Source organism: Anopheles merus, chromosome 2R (assembly GCF_017562075.2).
Source record: "Anopheles merus strain MAF chromosome 2R, AmerM5.1, whole genome shotgun sequence".
Taxonomy (NCBI): domain Eukaryota; kingdom Metazoa; phylum Arthropoda; class Insecta; order Diptera; family Culicidae; genus Anopheles; species Anopheles merus.
In genome coordinates, this window is record NC_054082.1 from 3,991,080 (window position 1) to 4,007,828 (window position 16,749).

The 16,749-nt window shown below is 49.4% G+C and overlaps 2 protein-coding genes across 4 annotated transcripts; both read right to left on the reverse strand.

The window, feature by feature from the left end:
- Positions 1 to 13: 13 nt before the first annotated feature.
- On the reverse strand, positions 14 to 1,612 carry LOC121603641 (eukaryotic translation initiation factor 6). The gene is made up of 3 exons (XM_041932685.1): positions 1,348 to 1,612; positions 482 to 1,102; positions 14 to 406 (listed from the first exon to the last, which is right to left on the reverse strand). The coding sequence occupies exons 1-3, from the start codon at positions 1,452 to 1,454 to the stop codon at positions 397 to 399; spliced, it is 738 nt and encodes a 245-aa protein (XP_041788619.1). The 5' UTR covers positions 1,455 to 1,612; the 3' UTR covers positions 14 to 396.
- A 437-nt stretch (positions 1,613 to 2,049) lies between these two features.
- Positions 2,050 to 15,309, reverse strand: LOC121603767 (laminin subunit beta-1). Of its 3 annotated transcripts, none has more exons than XM_041904557.1 (17): positions 15,212 to 15,309; positions 13,723 to 13,918; positions 11,717 to 11,830; positions 11,586 to 11,639; positions 9,696 to 9,954; positions 8,399 to 9,078; positions 7,650 to 8,335; positions 7,549 to 7,569; positions 6,867 to 7,473; positions 5,481 to 6,445; positions 5,306 to 5,402; positions 4,261 to 5,237; positions 3,846 to 4,198; positions 3,632 to 3,773; positions 3,370 to 3,558; positions 3,144 to 3,288; positions 2,050 to 3,070 (listed from the first exon to the last, which is right to left on the reverse strand). In XM_041904557.1, exons 3-17 carry the CDS (start codon positions 11,775 to 11,777, stop codon positions 2,934 to 2,936), a joined length of 5,373 nt encoding a protein of 1,790 aa, XP_041760491.1. In that variant the 5' UTR covers positions 11,778 to 11,830; positions 13,723 to 13,918; positions 15,212 to 15,309; the 3' UTR covers positions 2,050 to 2,933. The 3 variants fall into 3 exon arrangements, with proteins under 3 accessions (XP_041760491.1, XP_041760492.1, XP_041760493.1); XM_041904558.1 differs by having other exon boundaries at positions 15,208 to 15,295; XM_041904559.1 differs by lacking the exons at positions 13,723 to 13,918; positions 15,212 to 15,309 and adding an exon at positions 12,175 to 12,273.
- Positions 15,310 to 16,749: the final 1,440 nt, after the last annotated feature.

Below are 16,749 nucleotides of genomic sequence, written 5' to 3' on the forward strand. Positions count from 1 at the left end.
TATAATGATGATTTTCAAAATAAAACGTATATATATATTGTTTTTCAAAAACACAAGAGTCCGTTCAATTTCGCCATCGCCATTGTACATTAGGGGAGGTGATAAGGGGGTAGTAAAAATCAAAGTTCGATTGTTGGGGAAATTGTTGCGACGGAACAATACGGTTATATTGTTATGTATCATGGAGCCATACCACCGGGTTGAAGTTTGTACAATCTTTTTGTAGCACTTTGCTTTCTTTGTTAGAATATTACCATACCATACCAACGACTCCATGCACTGCTCATCCCCCGGACATGGAAAATGATCGACACAAATGGCTGCGTCAAGATATTCACCCTTCCAAACACGCTCACAGTATTCACGAATCCTTGAAACATCCAGCTACAGACTGGCTTACGACATCCTGGAAAGGAAAGAAGGTAAAACGTTTTAATGGACTGTTCAGACATGAAACAGGAAGGTTGCTCCAGGTGCTTACGCTTCAATCAGAGATGCTCGCAGGTTGCTGGTGACATTGGAAGGTTGTGCTTCGTTCAGCTTGAATACGCTCTCCACCACGGACAGCTCGGTCGAGGTAGTGCTGGTACCACAGAATGCACACCAATCGTTCACTACCATACCGGCGGCAAGCACCTCACAGCCCCGGTTCACCGTACCGGCCACAAGTGGAATTTGTAGAAGCGACGCCAACTCGTCCAGCTCCTGGCTGGGCGTCTTCGGATGTACGAGCCCACCCTGATTGCTTAGCACCGAGTACGCACCGACGAGCACATTGTTAGCCACGGTCTGACGGAACACTTCCACGCCCAGCGTATCCACAATGATCTCCTCCGTCTCGCGATCAATGTCCGGATGGACCAGGGCGACATAGTCATTGCAAGCGATCACGTTGCCCAGGGCCGACAGTCGCTCCTCGACGCGATGGATTTTCACCGAATCCGGCAAGGAATTTCGCAAATGCTGCAGTTCCACATCTGTCGTACTGTTCGGCACTACCAGTCCATTCTTGTTGCCCACCGACAGTCGACCGATGATTCTACATCCGGCTATGCTGGTATGAACCACTGGAATAACGTCTGCCAACTCCGACTCAAACACGCTGAAAGGGACCGCGAAGCGAAGAACATGATTAGAATGAAAGCGAAGCACTCCCAACCAGAGCAGCTTGTTTATGTCAACACGTGCCATCGTACATAACCTCCAAAAGTGATATGCAACTAACTTCTAGTATGCCGTACATAGCGCCAGTGCTTTATATTGGCATCTCGATTGCACATAAACAAATTGTAGCCTTTTTAGTGAACAGTTTATCACCATAATTCATTCCCGGCACGAATAGTTTACCTGTAGAATGCCTCTGAACCTCCGATCGCAACAAGGCAGTATGAGTTGGTAAGTTTGCTGAACACACCGATATCGTCATTATTCTCAAACTCTGCACGCAAAGCCATGATTGCTGTTGATGTATATGCTGTTTTGTAGCTGTGGAACAATAGTTAGCGCACAACAATTACGATTTCAAGCGAAATATTAGCAAATTTGGAACCGACACGCAGTTTTGTGTTTCGCGATGCCGGGGAGCGAGCAATATTTTTAATGTTTACAACAATTTTGACAGCTCGCGGAGGGATGAAGGTCGACCAAGATTAATACAAACGTGTGTTTTGTCGTTCCGTCATTTTAAAAAGCCATTACGAGTTTCGTTACGCAAATTTTACCACTTCCTTTTCCTTTTTAGATTAAATACATGGTTCAAACCCTTTTCTTTCCGGTGTGATGACTTGTCATGCATTTATATAGGTTTAGAAAATGCAAACATGACCCAATTGTTTGAACAAAGCAAAATATTGAAGAAAACAGCGCTTTCACAATAATACCACAGTTGATTGAACACAACGCAACTGTGGAAATTGCTTTTCAATTCAAAATTCAACACGTGGTCCACGTTAAAGCGAATTTCCTATTTCTTTCCGTATGTGAGATTGTAAATCGCGCAATACTTGCTTTTTTTTCTTACATGATGGATGAGACCCGCATACACGTTAGTTAAAACATTGAAGAGATTTATTATTTACGACGAACAGACTTGCGTACAATTTAGGTGTTATTGGTTCCACTTAAAATCAGAGTTAAAAACGAGCATTTTAAAACACTACATTGTATGGCGATTTGCGATAGGTACGAGCGACTATACCTGTTTGCTGTCAAGTTGTTGAAATATTGAAGGAACCTACAATCTAGTTCCGTTTAGATACTTCCTATAATCTATTGCTATTTTCGAGACTATTTCCTTTTCGAGAATTGCTTCACCAGCTTTGTATGGTTTAGGGGTGAGTGTGACCATCAAAGGTGCACCATTGACTAATACACTATTCTTTTATAAATGAAAACATGGAGGCTGTAGGAAAAACGTTATAAATGCACTGGATGTGTCTCAATGGGGCTCGAGGGTACTGGCAAACCCCTCGGCTTCTCTTACGGCTAGAACATTCCTTACAATTCTTAAACTACACACCTCGTGGTTGTTAGTGACGAGCACTAACAAGAATCTAATACGGGGCTGGAAATCAAAAGTTATTAGCAACTACAGGATAAACGAACACCAAGGGAAAAAACTCTATCTCTCTCTTTATCGCCACCGGTTCAAACTTAAAATCACTCTTCTATTTTTCGCATATTCGTATTGTTTTTTGTTTCCTTTCTCTTTGTTTTTGGCACGAAGATTATCTAGTTTTCTGTCTTCTCGCAAGACTCTTTTATACTTTTCCGATACTACGAAAGAAGTATCGTAAAGCGTAGTACTTCTTTGCTCTAGGTGTATTTCTAGAATAATTGTTCGTAAAAAACCCCCTCTCTTGCTACAATTTTCGGCTGTGAACACATAGTAATTGCTTAATTCTTGCGGAGAGCAGGCTGGAATCTTCGACACATTATGTGCACTGACGATATCGCTCCGCATTGGTCTGAATCGTCTGCAGATAGAACGTGATCTTTCCGGTAAGATCGTTCAGCTCAGCTTCCAAATTCTGGATTTCCTTTTCGTTCGATTTATAGATATCGTCCATACCTGTGTAAGTGTAAGAGAAAAGTACAAATTGGTTGAGCATGCTCTTCAGATCGCTTCCTACTCCATTACTTACTCTGCAGAGCTGACAGCTGAGTGGTCGTGTCGACGGTAATTTTGGAGGCACGGTTCAGCAAGTTTTGTGCACGCTCCCGGGCACTCTCGGAACGCCGAGCCTGTGCCGTGAGTGACTCGTTCGCGGTCTTGAAATCGTTTTTAAGCTAAATAGGCAGAATCAAACCAAAATATCGCCACATTAGAATACAATTCAGTGTATTAAAGTGCTTGAGTTGCTTGAGTACCTGTGTTGCACGTTCGTGCGCATTGTTAGCGGAGTCCTTTACGTCTTCGGCCTGTTTGTTGATGTCCTTGGCGTCCAGCTCATTGCGAATGTTGTCCTTCTGGAGCTGTTCAAGGCGCGACTGCAGCGCTAGCACCGCATTAGCCGTCGAGTTGGCACGCTTCTGTGCTTCTTCCGTTTCCTTGTCAATCTGAAATCAAATGACAAATATTAGTATAACAGTTTGATTCACACACGCACACACACAACAGCAGTTTACAAACCTCCTCCAGATCGATCTTGGCAGAAGCAATGTCCGCATTTGCTTGCTTGATCGATTGGCGTGCCTTTTTCTGCGCATCGTCCGCATCGTCCAGAGCGCGTGTAATGTTCAACACGCCCGCTAACACCTTCTCTGCGCGTTCCCTGAAGAAAAGAGCAAAAATCACAACCGTTTAGCAGACAAAACTATGCTCGAGTTGTTGCACAAACGCTTACTTTTTATCCAGCGCATCAGACTTGAGCATCTCCACGCGTCGCAGATCGTTCTCCGTGTTGCGGATGATCGATTCCACATTGACCAGGTGAGATACCGCATCCTGAATCTTCTGTGCAAGATCATCGATCTGTTCGGGATCGAGCTGCAGTGTGTAGCTCATCATCTGCTCGATAAGTTCGCGCATTTCACCCGGCGAAGCCGTTGTGTTTTCGATCATGTCCGTCAGCTTGACAACCAGTATGTTCGCACGATCGATCAGATCCTTCGTGTCCTCGAGATGAGCTTGAGTTTCGTCGTGCGTTCGCTTCGCTTTCTTGTACGACTCCGAAGCATTGGCTTTCGCTTGCGACATCTAACAAACCAGAGTGGAAAGGTAAGAATTTTATCCCGCGCAGTTGCATCACTCACACTTACCGAACGTAGAATATCATCCGCCAGCTCCTCCTTCTCCTTAATGTTCTGCTCGGTCTTCTTCGCAAAGTCTAGTGCCTTCTCGGACAGTGTCAACGCACCATTCTCGCACCGCAGCCCGCCACATCCATTCTTACAGCCCGCGCCGCCGCAGAACTCATCGCACGGATCGCCATGCCGATCGCAGATGCGCTGGTTCAGATCCGGCATGTTGCCGTTCAGATCGTTCAGCTCCTCCTGGTACTTCAGGAAGGCGGCCTCGTTGTTCTCGTGGTTGCGCACTACGTCGGCCTGATTTTTGTTGATCAGATGTTCCGCCCGCCGGCAGTAGTTCTCCGCCCGGCTGTTGATCGCCGTGATGTTCATGTTCGTTTCACCCAGCATGCTCACGCGGTACCAGGCGTCGCGGGTCAGATTCAACGCACCTTCGATGTTGCCCTCCTGCAGCTTCGTCGCATTGTCCTTCAGGTAGTTGGTCATCTGCTTCACGTCGTCCGCCCGACGGCCCAGATTAACGATTTCGATGTTCGCGAGCTTAATGTTCGAGTCCGTCTCTTGCAGCTTCCGTTCCGATTCCTCCAGATTGTGCAGCGATTCCTGCAGATGGTTGCGAATACGGTCAATCTCGCCGCCAATCGCTTCGATCTCCCGATCGGAGATGGTGTTATTGAGCAGGCCCTCGATTTGGGCGATCTTCTTCGACATGGAATCGAACTCCTTCTTGTAGGCACCGGTGGCACCAAGCTTCTTGATCGTTTTCGCCTCCTCAATCGTACGATCCGTTTCGTTCCGCAGCCCGTCCAGAATCATGTCCCAGTTGTCGAAGCACTCGCCGCATGGTTCGCAGTACGGAGCTTGGCCGAGATAGCCTCGATCGCACTGATCGCACTTGTAACCGCCAATGCCAGACTTACAGGCACACTTGCCGGTGGTGCGGTCGCACTGTTGAGTTGCAGAGCCGTATGCATTACATTCACAGGCTGTAACAAAACCCCAACACATGATGTAAATCAACCTTCTGTACCATTTACTCTGAGCATATACATACGTTTGCATTCCACGTTCGGATCGCCCCAGAAGTAAGCCTCACACTGATTACACTGACGTCCACCAAAGCCAGGTTTGCACGAGCACTGACCATCATACTGTGAAAGGAAAATATGGCTATTAGTATCTCCATCTCCTTCCAACCTCCGTCTCCTCCTACTCTAACTACAACCTACCGGATTACACTGCTCACTAAGCGCCCCGACCGGATCACAATCGCACGCCTCGCATCCTTCGCCGCTAGCAATCTTCCAGTGGTTTTCGATACACTCGTCACAGTACTGTCCCTTCACGTTGCGCAGGCACGGACACTGGCCGGTGTACCGGTCGCAGTGCTGTATCGTTTGGTTTGTTCCCAGCAAGTTACAATCGCAAGCACGACAGTCCTGCCGCAGCGCATCACCATAGAAACCATCGCGACAGTACTCGCAATGGTCGCCCTCCGTGTTGTACAGACACTGCAAACATTTGCCCGACTTCGAATCGCAGTTACCCGGGCGCTTCGGATCGACATTGTTGCTACAGTCGCACGACTGGCACTGGCCTCCCGGTTTCTCCGGATTGCCGTAGTAATTGTCCGCGCACACGTCACACCGCGCGCCGGAATAGCCTTCCTCGCACGAGCAGATCACATCGTTCGTCGAAGGATGCAGATAGCACTCGTTCGCGTACGAATGGCCCGACGCAACCGTGTCCGGACAGCGGCACGGTCGGCAACCAATCGACGAGCCGAGCAGCGGATTGCCGTAGTACCCGTCGACGCAGCGGTCACACTTCCAGCCCTGCGTAAAGTCCTGACAGTGGAGACACTCGCCCGTCTTCGAGTTACACGTCGGTGTGTGGCCGTTGCACTCGCAAATCTGACAGTTGGGGAAGTTCCAGAAGCCCGGCTGGCACTGGTCACACTCCCGGCCGTACGTGTTCGGATGGCAGTTACACTGACCCGTAATCAGGTCGCAGTCGTTGTCCTTCGACCCGATGCTGTTACAGTCACAGGCCTTGCAGCCTTCAGGTCCGAAGCCGTACGTACCCGGAGCACACCGGTCGCACTGCCGTCCCACAACGTTCGTCTTGCACGTACAGAAACCTCCAGATTCGGCACACTTCTTGCTCTTCGAACCGGTCGGATTACACTCGCAAGCTGGAATGGAAACGAACAACCATTAGCACAACGATCACAGAGTCGACCAACGCTTCAATTCTAACAAGGTTCCAGCTCCACTTCTCCTGGATTAATATCTTGACTGAGGCAGCTCTGGAAAAGCCCTAGCAATACTCCGGAGTGCAGGAGAAACACAATAGCCAACGACTTGAAGGGAGCCATCTCTCCGTGCACACCTATGCAAAGGTGCGGCTCAAGGCAGTGTCAACAAACGGTCAGTCAGTCTAATTCTAGCTCGCTGTCGATACATTAATCAGCCAATGCCGTCCACTACTAGTGAACCGCTCTGATAAGATACCACGGCCTTCGCGGAACGTACCGCTGATTGCGCACACAGCTGATTGATAGCGACATCCCTTCCATTCACCAAACTAGCGGCTAAACATCATTTCATACTTACGCATGGCACCGTTGTTGATGTACACACTGATCGTTTTCAGCAGATCCTTGCACTCTTCCGGCGCGTTCAGGATGTAGTTCACGTCGTAGTACGTGTGGTTGCATCCCAGATTGACGTACTCGCGGTGCCGCACCTCGGCCTGGTGCGAGCCCTGCATGATCGGTGTGATTTCGATGCGCGGTATCAGCACGATGGAGTCGATCAGTATCTGGGCCGTCGGATTATCGTCGTACGGTTCGTGCCGCTGGAAGGACACGATGAACTTGTACGTCTTGCCACTCTCCAGACAGATGTCGTGCAGGGCGATGGCGCTCGTTTCGTACTCGGACAGTGTCGTGGTGATGTCGCGCTCGTAGCTCGGGTGTGAGTTGGCGCACGGACCCTCCGGGTCGTACACTTCCGGACGGATCACCGTCATGCGCACGTTCTCCCAGTCGCCCTTCATCTGCGGCTGGTAGCGCACCATCACGTCGTAGTTCATCGTCTTCGGTATGTCGTCCACGGTGAACTTTAGCACGGTACCTTCGGACGCTCGAATGAATCCGGGCCCGGTGAAGTCCGCATCACGATCGTTTGCCCGTTCACGCACAACAACCGAACAGTTTTGCTGTGGATGGAAGGTACACGAGGGTGTAAATGGTTAAAGAAACATATGATGATGTGACTGCTGTCCAGAACTTACCCCTCCACCGGATTCACAGAACTAAAACAAGAAGAAACAGGGACAAAAAGAACAATCATTAGATGTTGATACTTCGGAAGTTCAACTTCACTTTCACTTACAGTTGATGGAACCTCCGCCTCCAGGATACGGTGCAACGTGGGAATGAAGTAGTGCTGCTTCGGCTCACTGCAATCGCGTCCCTGCATGTGCGGCCGGCATCGACACTGTCCCGTAATCACGTCGCAGCTATTGTCCAGCGATCCTCCCGGATGACAGCTGCACGGCGTACAGCCCTCCAAACTGTCCGACAGTCCGTACGTCTCCGGCATACACTGGTTGCAGTCGCGCCCGGTCACCAACCGCTTACAGATGCACTCCCCAGTGTACACGTTGCAGCCCGAGTTGTTCACCGTGCCGAGCGTGTTGCACGTGCACGGCTGGCAACCGTCCGGATTATGCTCGTCAAAGTTCCAGAACCCTTCGCGACAGTGGTCGCACCGACGGCCGTTCACATTGCGCTTGCAGTGACACGCGCCGGCCACGATGCCGTTCTCCTCGTCCGCGATCGAGTCACAGATGCCATCGTCCAGCGAGCCACGTGGATCACAGTCGCACGGTTTGCACACGTACGGGCTCTGGATGTCTTCGTTCGGATCGCGATAGAAGAACGGCGCACACTCTTCGCAGTGGTAGCCTTGCGTGTTGTGCTGACAGTTGTCGCACACGCCGCCACTTACCCGTCCCGAGTGCTCATACACGGCCTGGTCAAAGTGGCAGCTCGTCGCATGGTTGTTACAGTTACACTCTGAAAGGATGGAACAAATCGATTAAAAACCATTCCACAACAAAGCTCTGACAGCAAACATACTTTTACAAGCGTTCGTCTGCTTGCCAAGGGCCGGCTTCCAGGGCAGATCGTTGAAGAAGTCCTCACACTCCTCGCAGTTCAAGCCCTTCGTGTTGTGCGTACACTCGCACCGACCGTGCACCATGTCCACCGCGTTCCGGACGCCCTCGAGCGGCAGGCAGCGCGATGCATGGCCGTAGCACGAGCACGAACCACGCACGATCATGTTCGAGATGGCGTAGTAGTACTTCTCCTGTATCTCGTCCCGATCGTCCAGCAGGTTGTCGCCGAGCGAGTGGAGCTTCGTGAAGTTGACGCGCAGATTCGTCATCTTTAGCATGTTCTGCACGTGCTCGGCGTACGGATTCTCGATGTTCATGTTCGGCGGCAGCACCCGGTAGATCACCTCGCCGTTCTTCGACGGCTCGACGCCCGAGTACCGATGATCGCAAATCACGTCGGTAATGTTCCGCGCGACCAGCGGAGCGTGCGGGAACGACTCGCGGCAGCTATGGGCAAAGTATTTGTACACGTGCCAGGTTTTGCCGAAATCGTACGATCGCTCGATCAGCATCGCCGCCGGACGGAACGTCGCGAACACGATGATCAGATGGGTAAAGTGAAACTCTGCTTCGAGGTCCAGCTGAATGGTGACGTTTTCACGCCCATTCTCCGACTGCCACCAGGTTTGCTCGACCGTGCTGAGGAGGGGAGGAAGCACATTGGAGTTAGTATTGAAAATATTGTCACAAGACGAACAGCTTAGCTTTGAAGGAAACTATTTCTAAATGCATCCATTTCCTGACATCATCCTCCTTCGCTTGGGCGTCCACGAACGGATGACGTAACATAACTCGGTACGTATTATTATTTGTGCATGATCCATACAAACTTCCAACAAAATCAATCGATCGCGTACGTCGTACCAGACCGACAACAGATGTGCGGAACGGCCGATGGTTTTTAGTCATCGTTAAATTTTGACAACTGCTCCGGCTCCGGTTGCTCGTACAATCCGGACGACGACGGATGCTGGCCGTCTGTTTGTATGCCTAACATTTATTTGCACACCATGTTTGCCGTTCGTGGGCAGTGTTTGTTTATCCCCAGCCGAAGCCGGGACTGTGTGAAACCGAAAACAAACTCTCCGATACATTCTATCTTATCTTGGTTGCGCTGCTGCACATGCTGCAATCGCGCAACGTTTCGCGCAAAAGGTCCAGCAAACTAAAAACAAAACCTCTAAAAACACATATCTCTCATCAGAGTAAATGTCCACAAGCGGGATGATGTCATGTGGAGCCCGGTTCATACCTACCCCGGTTGCATTTTGTAGATGATCTGACCGATCCGATGGTTGCGCATCGGATCGTTCTCCGTCTCGCGGCGCGTGTCGCAAAGGAAGCATTTCTTCTCCTCCAGATGGGACACGATGCAGTAACGTTCCGGTCGTACCGTGCCGCAGGTGGACGATGCTTCCAGCCGGTTCTCACGCCCTATCAGCAGGTTGCCCGTAGCCGGATAGCACGAGCTCTGCTCACACGGATGGACACGATGGATCGGTGGTCTGCTGGCTACTGTTGGAGTTGACGACATCAGTTATCAGAACAAGAGGAAGAACGGGGAGAGAAAGAGGCAAAAACGATAGCGAGAGAGAGAGAGGGGATGTTATAGCGATGATTTTGAATGAAAAACGAAGCACAGTTAAATATAGATCAACCAGATCCCAAGGAAACCATTCACCCAACCCAAGCGCTGGGATAGGGAGATAGGGAACGCACATGTTGCAGACATGTATAGGAAGAGTAGGCATGAACGAGGAACAACATACACCACGCAACGGGAAAAGTACGGATCTCTGGAAGCACGTTCTGTAAACAAACGCTCCTCCGCTACGAGGCGGCTCCGGGAGGAGTTTATCTTTGCTTGCAGAAGGCAGAAACATTCGGTAGATGCAGAACGCAAGCGGTTTGGAATGGGCAGATGCGACTAAGGCAGGAATTGGATAATATAAGCACTGGTACACACCACACCACCAGTCACCAAGGTTAGATTCGAAGCCGGCGTCGAACGAACGATCTTTGCGGATTACGAACGACCAAAGCGTGCTCTACAGAGTCTAATGATATCTCCAGCTGTGCTGCCGCCAATTGTGCATTGGCTCTGGTTTGATGAGTGTAATTTTGGGAGCTGCTAACGACCGGTTGGTAAGCACACGCAGCAAATTAGTGGAGTTGACGTGTTACGGGAGATGCTATGGAACTTCAGCCGTCGTCGGGTCGGGGCAGATAGAGCTATGATCACTCCGCTTTTTGAGGAGGATTCACAACCTATGACGTAAGCAGGTGCGCTTAAAGGCCATCATTAGAAGGTTTCAGAAGCAGGCAACCAACGGGGAGAGAATCTATTGCTCAGGATCAGGAGATAACGAGGACACTGGACCCATCACACACACAGTTCAACGGAAGTTTGACAGTGCGATATTCCAGGTCATATTTCTGGAGATGTTTGGAATTGGAGGAGCCCATATGTGAAGCGGTAATTAGATAACCTCCTGGACGATGTTGCTGCTGCTGCTGCTGCCAGGGGCCACTGAATCGATGATGCTGCATGCGTCGATACTGTTCCGATTCATGCATCCAACGACGATGATGTTGATGATTCGCTCGAGGCGAGAACTTCTCGTCCAGCTCGGCATCGTCCAACCCTGCCGGAACGAAACTGCCCGGCGGATAGAAGATCGAGTTGTACTTGTTGTAATTGATGTGATTGTTAATCATGCCCGTGTACTGGAGGTTTGGGAACGATTCGCCCGCGGTCGGTTCATCCTCGTCGGTGAACTCCATCGAATCCCCATCATCGATCGGTTGCTGATCGCCCCGCAGCACTGGCTCCGGATGGGTCAGATGGGTGGGGACAGAGATGCTGTCCGATGCTACAGCTACCACGGAAGGAACTGCTTAAACACAGCGGGACGGTGTTCCGTCGTCGTGCAATATGAGTAATGATGAGTGAGATGAGAGTTACGTGCATTATTATCTTAAGAGCTATTTATGGGTGCATTCCAATGATTGTGAATGGGCTTCAACCGGAAAGAACGCATGCTTCAGTGGTTAGACACAACACACAAATGACGCTCTGAGTGAGTTTGTAATCGAAAGGACTCCGAACTCAGTACATTAATCCTATCCATGTTGTTAATACTTACATCGATCTCTACCGTATGCTGGTCGGCGCTGTGCATTGTTACTTAAGATTAGACCTGGGGAAGTGCGAAAAAAACAACGTTAATTAGCTTCAATTTCGGAAAGGGATTCTCACACCGGACGGCATACTTACTATGGAAAATAAATAAATTAATAACTACGTATGCTAAACATGACGATCCTATTTTGGCCATCGCTGCCGCGGCCAGCTATACATGGGTAGGAACGTTAATATAACGTTCCTAATCTGGAATGGAAAAAAAGAGTGGCAAAAAAACACACACACAGTATTATTCTTCCTGAATCTTGCTCCGATAATCCCATTTTTCTAATTGTAAACCACGGCGGTAAGATTCATGTTCTTCCTTTATGAAAAAGCCCCAGCAGTTGAGAGACGACCACTCGGCGCACCCATGCACCACCCTCCTGTAAAGCGATAATGAGCATTCTCGCGTTCGTATCCGGCCCTGATAAGAAAAGCCCTGTTGTTCTGATGCTGCTGTCGCGCATGTGAAAGAACAGTTCCCTGTTTCCATTGGCCGGCCGCGCCAGCCGGAGTCGACGTCAGATCTCGCACAGTTCCCGACCCACCACAGATAATGGCAGTACAGCACCAGCAAGACGTAAACGACCAACACACTTCCTTCACGCGGCAAAGCGCACACAATACAGAGTGGTGGTTCGTGAGGCACTAATTCCGGCCCCCGGGGGCAGTCGGAGCACATGGCGATCGGTCGGCGATACTACTGCCCCGACTTGTTGGTTGTTTGGTTGTGGCAGAAGAGTGTGAGATATTTGTTCGTTCTACCACCTCCCTCCGATATGCGCCCGCGTTAGTCCGTTGAACCTTCCCGCTGGAACTACACACGCTGCAAGGCACTCGCTGGTGCGAGATAAATAGCTGCTGTTTGCTGAATGTTTCTTTATCGAAGGGGGGGGGGGGAAGCATCCCCACCACCACCCAGAGTGAAGTGGTGTTTGAGAGGAAGTAGAATCGCGTATGAGTTACACCGAACAAACCCCAAGAAATGTCTTGGAATTTGTCCAGAAATACCAAAAAGTTATTCCACGAAAAAAGGGATCTAAAGTGCAGATGTGCTAAAGAATGCACACTGAACCAACCACCCAAAGTATTTACACCTTTTCTGAAATGTGCTAATCACGTACAGGACAGGTTGAAGAAGACGAAATTTGCCATATTTGCTTCGAACGGGGTCTTTCAATTAGCAGTGCACGAACTTGCACGACTTCAACTCCAACGGCAGAGCATTACTGCACAGTTTGCAACATACTAAAACTGGGCTAATGTTTCCCCTGCCATAGACAGCCCTTCATTCATTATCTACAACACTTATCACAAGGGTAACAGCGACAAACCCCAACAGCAGCAATAAAGTGAAGATCTCGCTTTCATTCAAATGGAATCCAGTGAAATGGCGCAAATGTGTTGAATGAAGCGACAACGTTTGCAGCGCAACACTTTTGCATCGTATGCATTTTTAATGAGCTTCCCTGGACGCCCTCCACCCCGCCTCCTCCCTCAATCCGTTCCTGGGTCGGGTACAGTTGGGCACAAATGTACAACACCAATCAGTGAGGAGCTTCCGGCAGATTCCTATCGCCACTTTACCACACCGACACGGCAAGACTTTATATCAATTAAAAGTGCACGAGGAGCTCATTGGTTGCTTAAGGGAATGAGAAACGGTGCTACCCACCAGCAAGGTCGGCAAAGGGAACGGGATAAGAAGGTGTTATCACTCTTGCTGCGATCACGTCATCGGTTAGGTTCCGAAACGGTTCCATTGAGCGAACGTCGACATTTTGCCAACATGTGGCAACGGATCGGTCCGAACCGTACACGTGTTTGACATCAGGAACTGATCTTTCTTTCCTTTTCGAAGCAAAACGGGGGAAAGCAAACATTCTTCCAAGCATCGGTCCCGTTTTATGCTTCGCACAAACGCTCCAAAAAGGGCAACACAAACAAGTTTGTTCTGCAGAACGAACCACGTTTCCCCATAAAAGGGTTTCGTTCGGTTGCTCGGTAGGTAGCGCTGTTGCAGTGGAAAGACTTACTATATACTACCACCTACGATCAATGCGACGATCGTGGGTCAGAATGAGGCTTTTGCTTACCGTTCAGCATGCAATGGTGTACCAGCTACTCATAGGTAGTTGGAGCAGGTCCGCCGAGCTTCACACTGCCGGATGGTACAAAATTTCGTCACAAGGCACAGGTAATTTTCCACAATCCCCCACAAGCAGGTTTTTGAAGCCCTTTTGCCCGGGTTTTCGACACTACACTTCACTTGACACAATGTTGTTGCGGTTGCTGTAAAAAGATTAACACACGATGTTAAAATGATTAAATATGAACACTTTAACGAACACACAAAAATTCGCTCTTTTTTCAAAGCACCACAGTGCACTCTGCTCACACTGCTGCAAGCTGCAAATGACTGCTGCACACAGACTTTTAGCTAAACGCTGCACAATTTGCCGACACACGTGTGAGGTCAGCGAATTGACCGCGGTCTCGCGGTCGCACAAGCATAAAAATAAACATAAAAAGCACTGCCTTTAGATGATCGTGAGGTTTGCGTCGATCGCGGTTTGTGTCTTCACTGCACACACGTATCCAAAAATGCATCCACACACACACACATTGGCCCCTTTACATGGACGGCGAACGAATCCCTATCTTGTAACTTTCCCAGTGTTTTCGGAATGGAGCGCCCGCGACTGGCTGTGGACCATCTGGTGTGTGTGTGTGGCACGGCACGGCGCGCTTGTGGAATCCGCTGATGCCACCAATGCGCCGCGCCACCGCACCACCATTCACCACCGCACAACACATTTGTATTAGTGGCTGGTGCAGCGGAAGATCAACACCGAATTCGTCGCCGACGTCGCTGGGGCATAAAGTCGTTCTTGCTCGAGTGGAATACAAAACATAAAACACTGCACCGCGACAGCATAACTTTTCCCGATACGCGTGTGCGCGAGAGCGAGAAGGAATGCGCGCGGACGATGAAAGATGGATTCGGGAAATGCAGCCGTGATTTTGGTCGCTTCGCCCCGTCTCCCTCTAACCAACGCAGTGCGGAAGGCGCATCCACTTCATCTCACTTGAAAATCTCACTCGTTCGTGCGGTGTCTCACTCGCACGCACTCGCCTCCTCCGCTGCCCAGCCTGCTGCGATCCCGTGTGTATGCAGAAAGTGTGTGTGTGCGTGTGTGTGTGTTTTTTTCCCGTTGTTTTTTCTCTCTTTTCTATTGCAGTACTGCCACCGTCGAGCTGTTTGTGTTGCCAGACTTTTGGGAAAAGAAGCAAAATCGCATCGCTGTTACTCGGCACATCACTGAATCGTCAAATGAATCACAGAAAGACACCACGCACCACCAAACGCTCTATCTGACACTCTTCTAAAGCACCCAAGACACAGCACACCGCTGCGTTTGTTCGATCGCAAACACCTCTTCCCTCTTCGCCAGCACTTCAACACTTGACACCGCGAAATGGAGAATTCACATCCGATTTTTCACAACTGCAGTTTCCATGATGTCAGAACGGCAACCACAGGTCCACGGGCAGAAGAAGGGTTTTATGCCCCTACACACCTACCAAAGCGAAGGAACCACCGTCCACGGAACGCACCAGCGCGTCTCCAACTGTCCGACGTGCACGATCTACGCGAGACGTTTCAGCTATGATGCGTGAGCAGAGCATAAAGTCCACCCAAGCCTCGCGATCCGCCTTGCAAGACGTGCCTGCGAGAGTGGGTCGAGCAGCGCGCCGTCTCTCTCTCTCTCTCTCGCTGCTGCTGCTGCCATGGGTAGAAGATCTGCTCGCCGATCGACACGCGGTGGTGGTGTGCGTGACGGTTGCCATGGCGCACAAGCAGACACACTGGAAGAGCGCAGCACACAGGGTTGGAGCTGCGTAAAGGATAAAGGAAGAGTGCAAAGCTGCAAAACAGCTTACCGTAGCTCCTATGCAGCGACGGTGTGTTGTTAGATTCAGGTAAGTTCACAATTTTTTTTTTACTTTTTTGAAAGTTCCTTTTCTTTGTGGTGCTTTGGATGTTGAAAGCCTTTTGCATTACATATTTTAAAATAATATGTGTAAAAATACTTAGAATGATATCAAACTATCTACATGAAAAAGAAAAACTCTAATCTTGTCCGACCTGTTTAATTCGTCCATTGTGCTTCGTTCAGCAATTTCACGCCTTTACGAAATCTAGAAACCCACACTAGCGTGCAGAATTTTCTTATCACACACTCGAGAGCCGGCGGAAAGTGAATAGAACGTATAGAAAGTTTCCTGCTTCCTTCTTCTCGGGCCATCGCAACTTATCAGCCTCGTTGCGTACTGGCCTGCCGCGGAGCATACTTTGTAGCCGCTGCTGAGACGGAGAGTGAGCGCAAGGAGAAGGAGTTGGCTAGTGGAGTTGGCGTTCAAGCAGCATAAGTCAACATTGCCCTCTAACCGATAACCCCTTATAGCGACGAAGACCGGGTGTGTTCTACTTATTTTTTTTTTTCTTCGCCAGACAAATTCCTCCGTGTACCGAGTGGCAGGTGAAGTCTGGCAGGGTGCTAGAATTTTTTGGTTTTAATTTTGAGTATTTCAGTATTATTGCTCAAAGTATAGTAGATTCATTAAAGAGCATACATTACTATGCATACTAAAAGAGCTGGCTAAACCAATAAATTCACGCACAAGTCTTTGGGTAGAATGATTTTGACTGACCTAATAATAGTGTCATTGTTTTACGATTACTTCATCATCCGCATACGTCACCATGACTTGATAACCTTTGTACAATCAAATCGGTACAAAAAAACTATCTCCAACTCTTTGCTCCGTTGTCATTCAAACTTCTTATGATTAGACTGAATTTTTACAATTTCGGTGCGACTTCAGCCACCAGCCGGGGTAGTTCTTTGGTAAGATGAAACTAAAGAAGCAACTGATCTTGGCGTGCCAGCTCGTCTTATCGCCCTCCATAAGCCGCAGTGGGTTATCAGCCATTGCCAGCAAGTTTCCGTTCGCATCATTCATTCATCACTAGCGAAGCTGAAGAAGAAATAATTCCCCGGCCCGACACAACAATGCTCTTTACTTACCCATTGGATACGCAAAGACCCATTAAAAAT

Coding starts and splice junctions, on each gene's coding strand:
- LOC121603641 (XM_041932685.1), bottom strand. CDS start 1,454: ATGGCTTTGCGTGCAGAGTTTGAGAATAATGACGATATCGGTGTGTTC. Junction 1,103..1,347: donor GGTTCAGAGGCATTCTACAG/GTAAACTATTCG, acceptor GGTCCCTTTCAG/CGTGTTTGAGTCGGAGTTGG.
- LOC121603767 (XM_041904557.1), bottom strand. CDS start 11,777: ATGGCCAAAATAGGATCGTCATGTTTAGCATACGTAGTTATTAATTTA. Junction 11,640..11,716: donor TAATTTATTTATTTTCCATA/GTAAGTATGCCG, acceptor GCACTTCCCCAG/GTCTAATCTTAAGTAACAAT. Junction 3,289..3,369: donor CGCACGAACGTGCAACACAG/GTACTCAAGCAA, acceptor CTGCCTATTTAG/CTTAAAAACGATTTCAAGAC.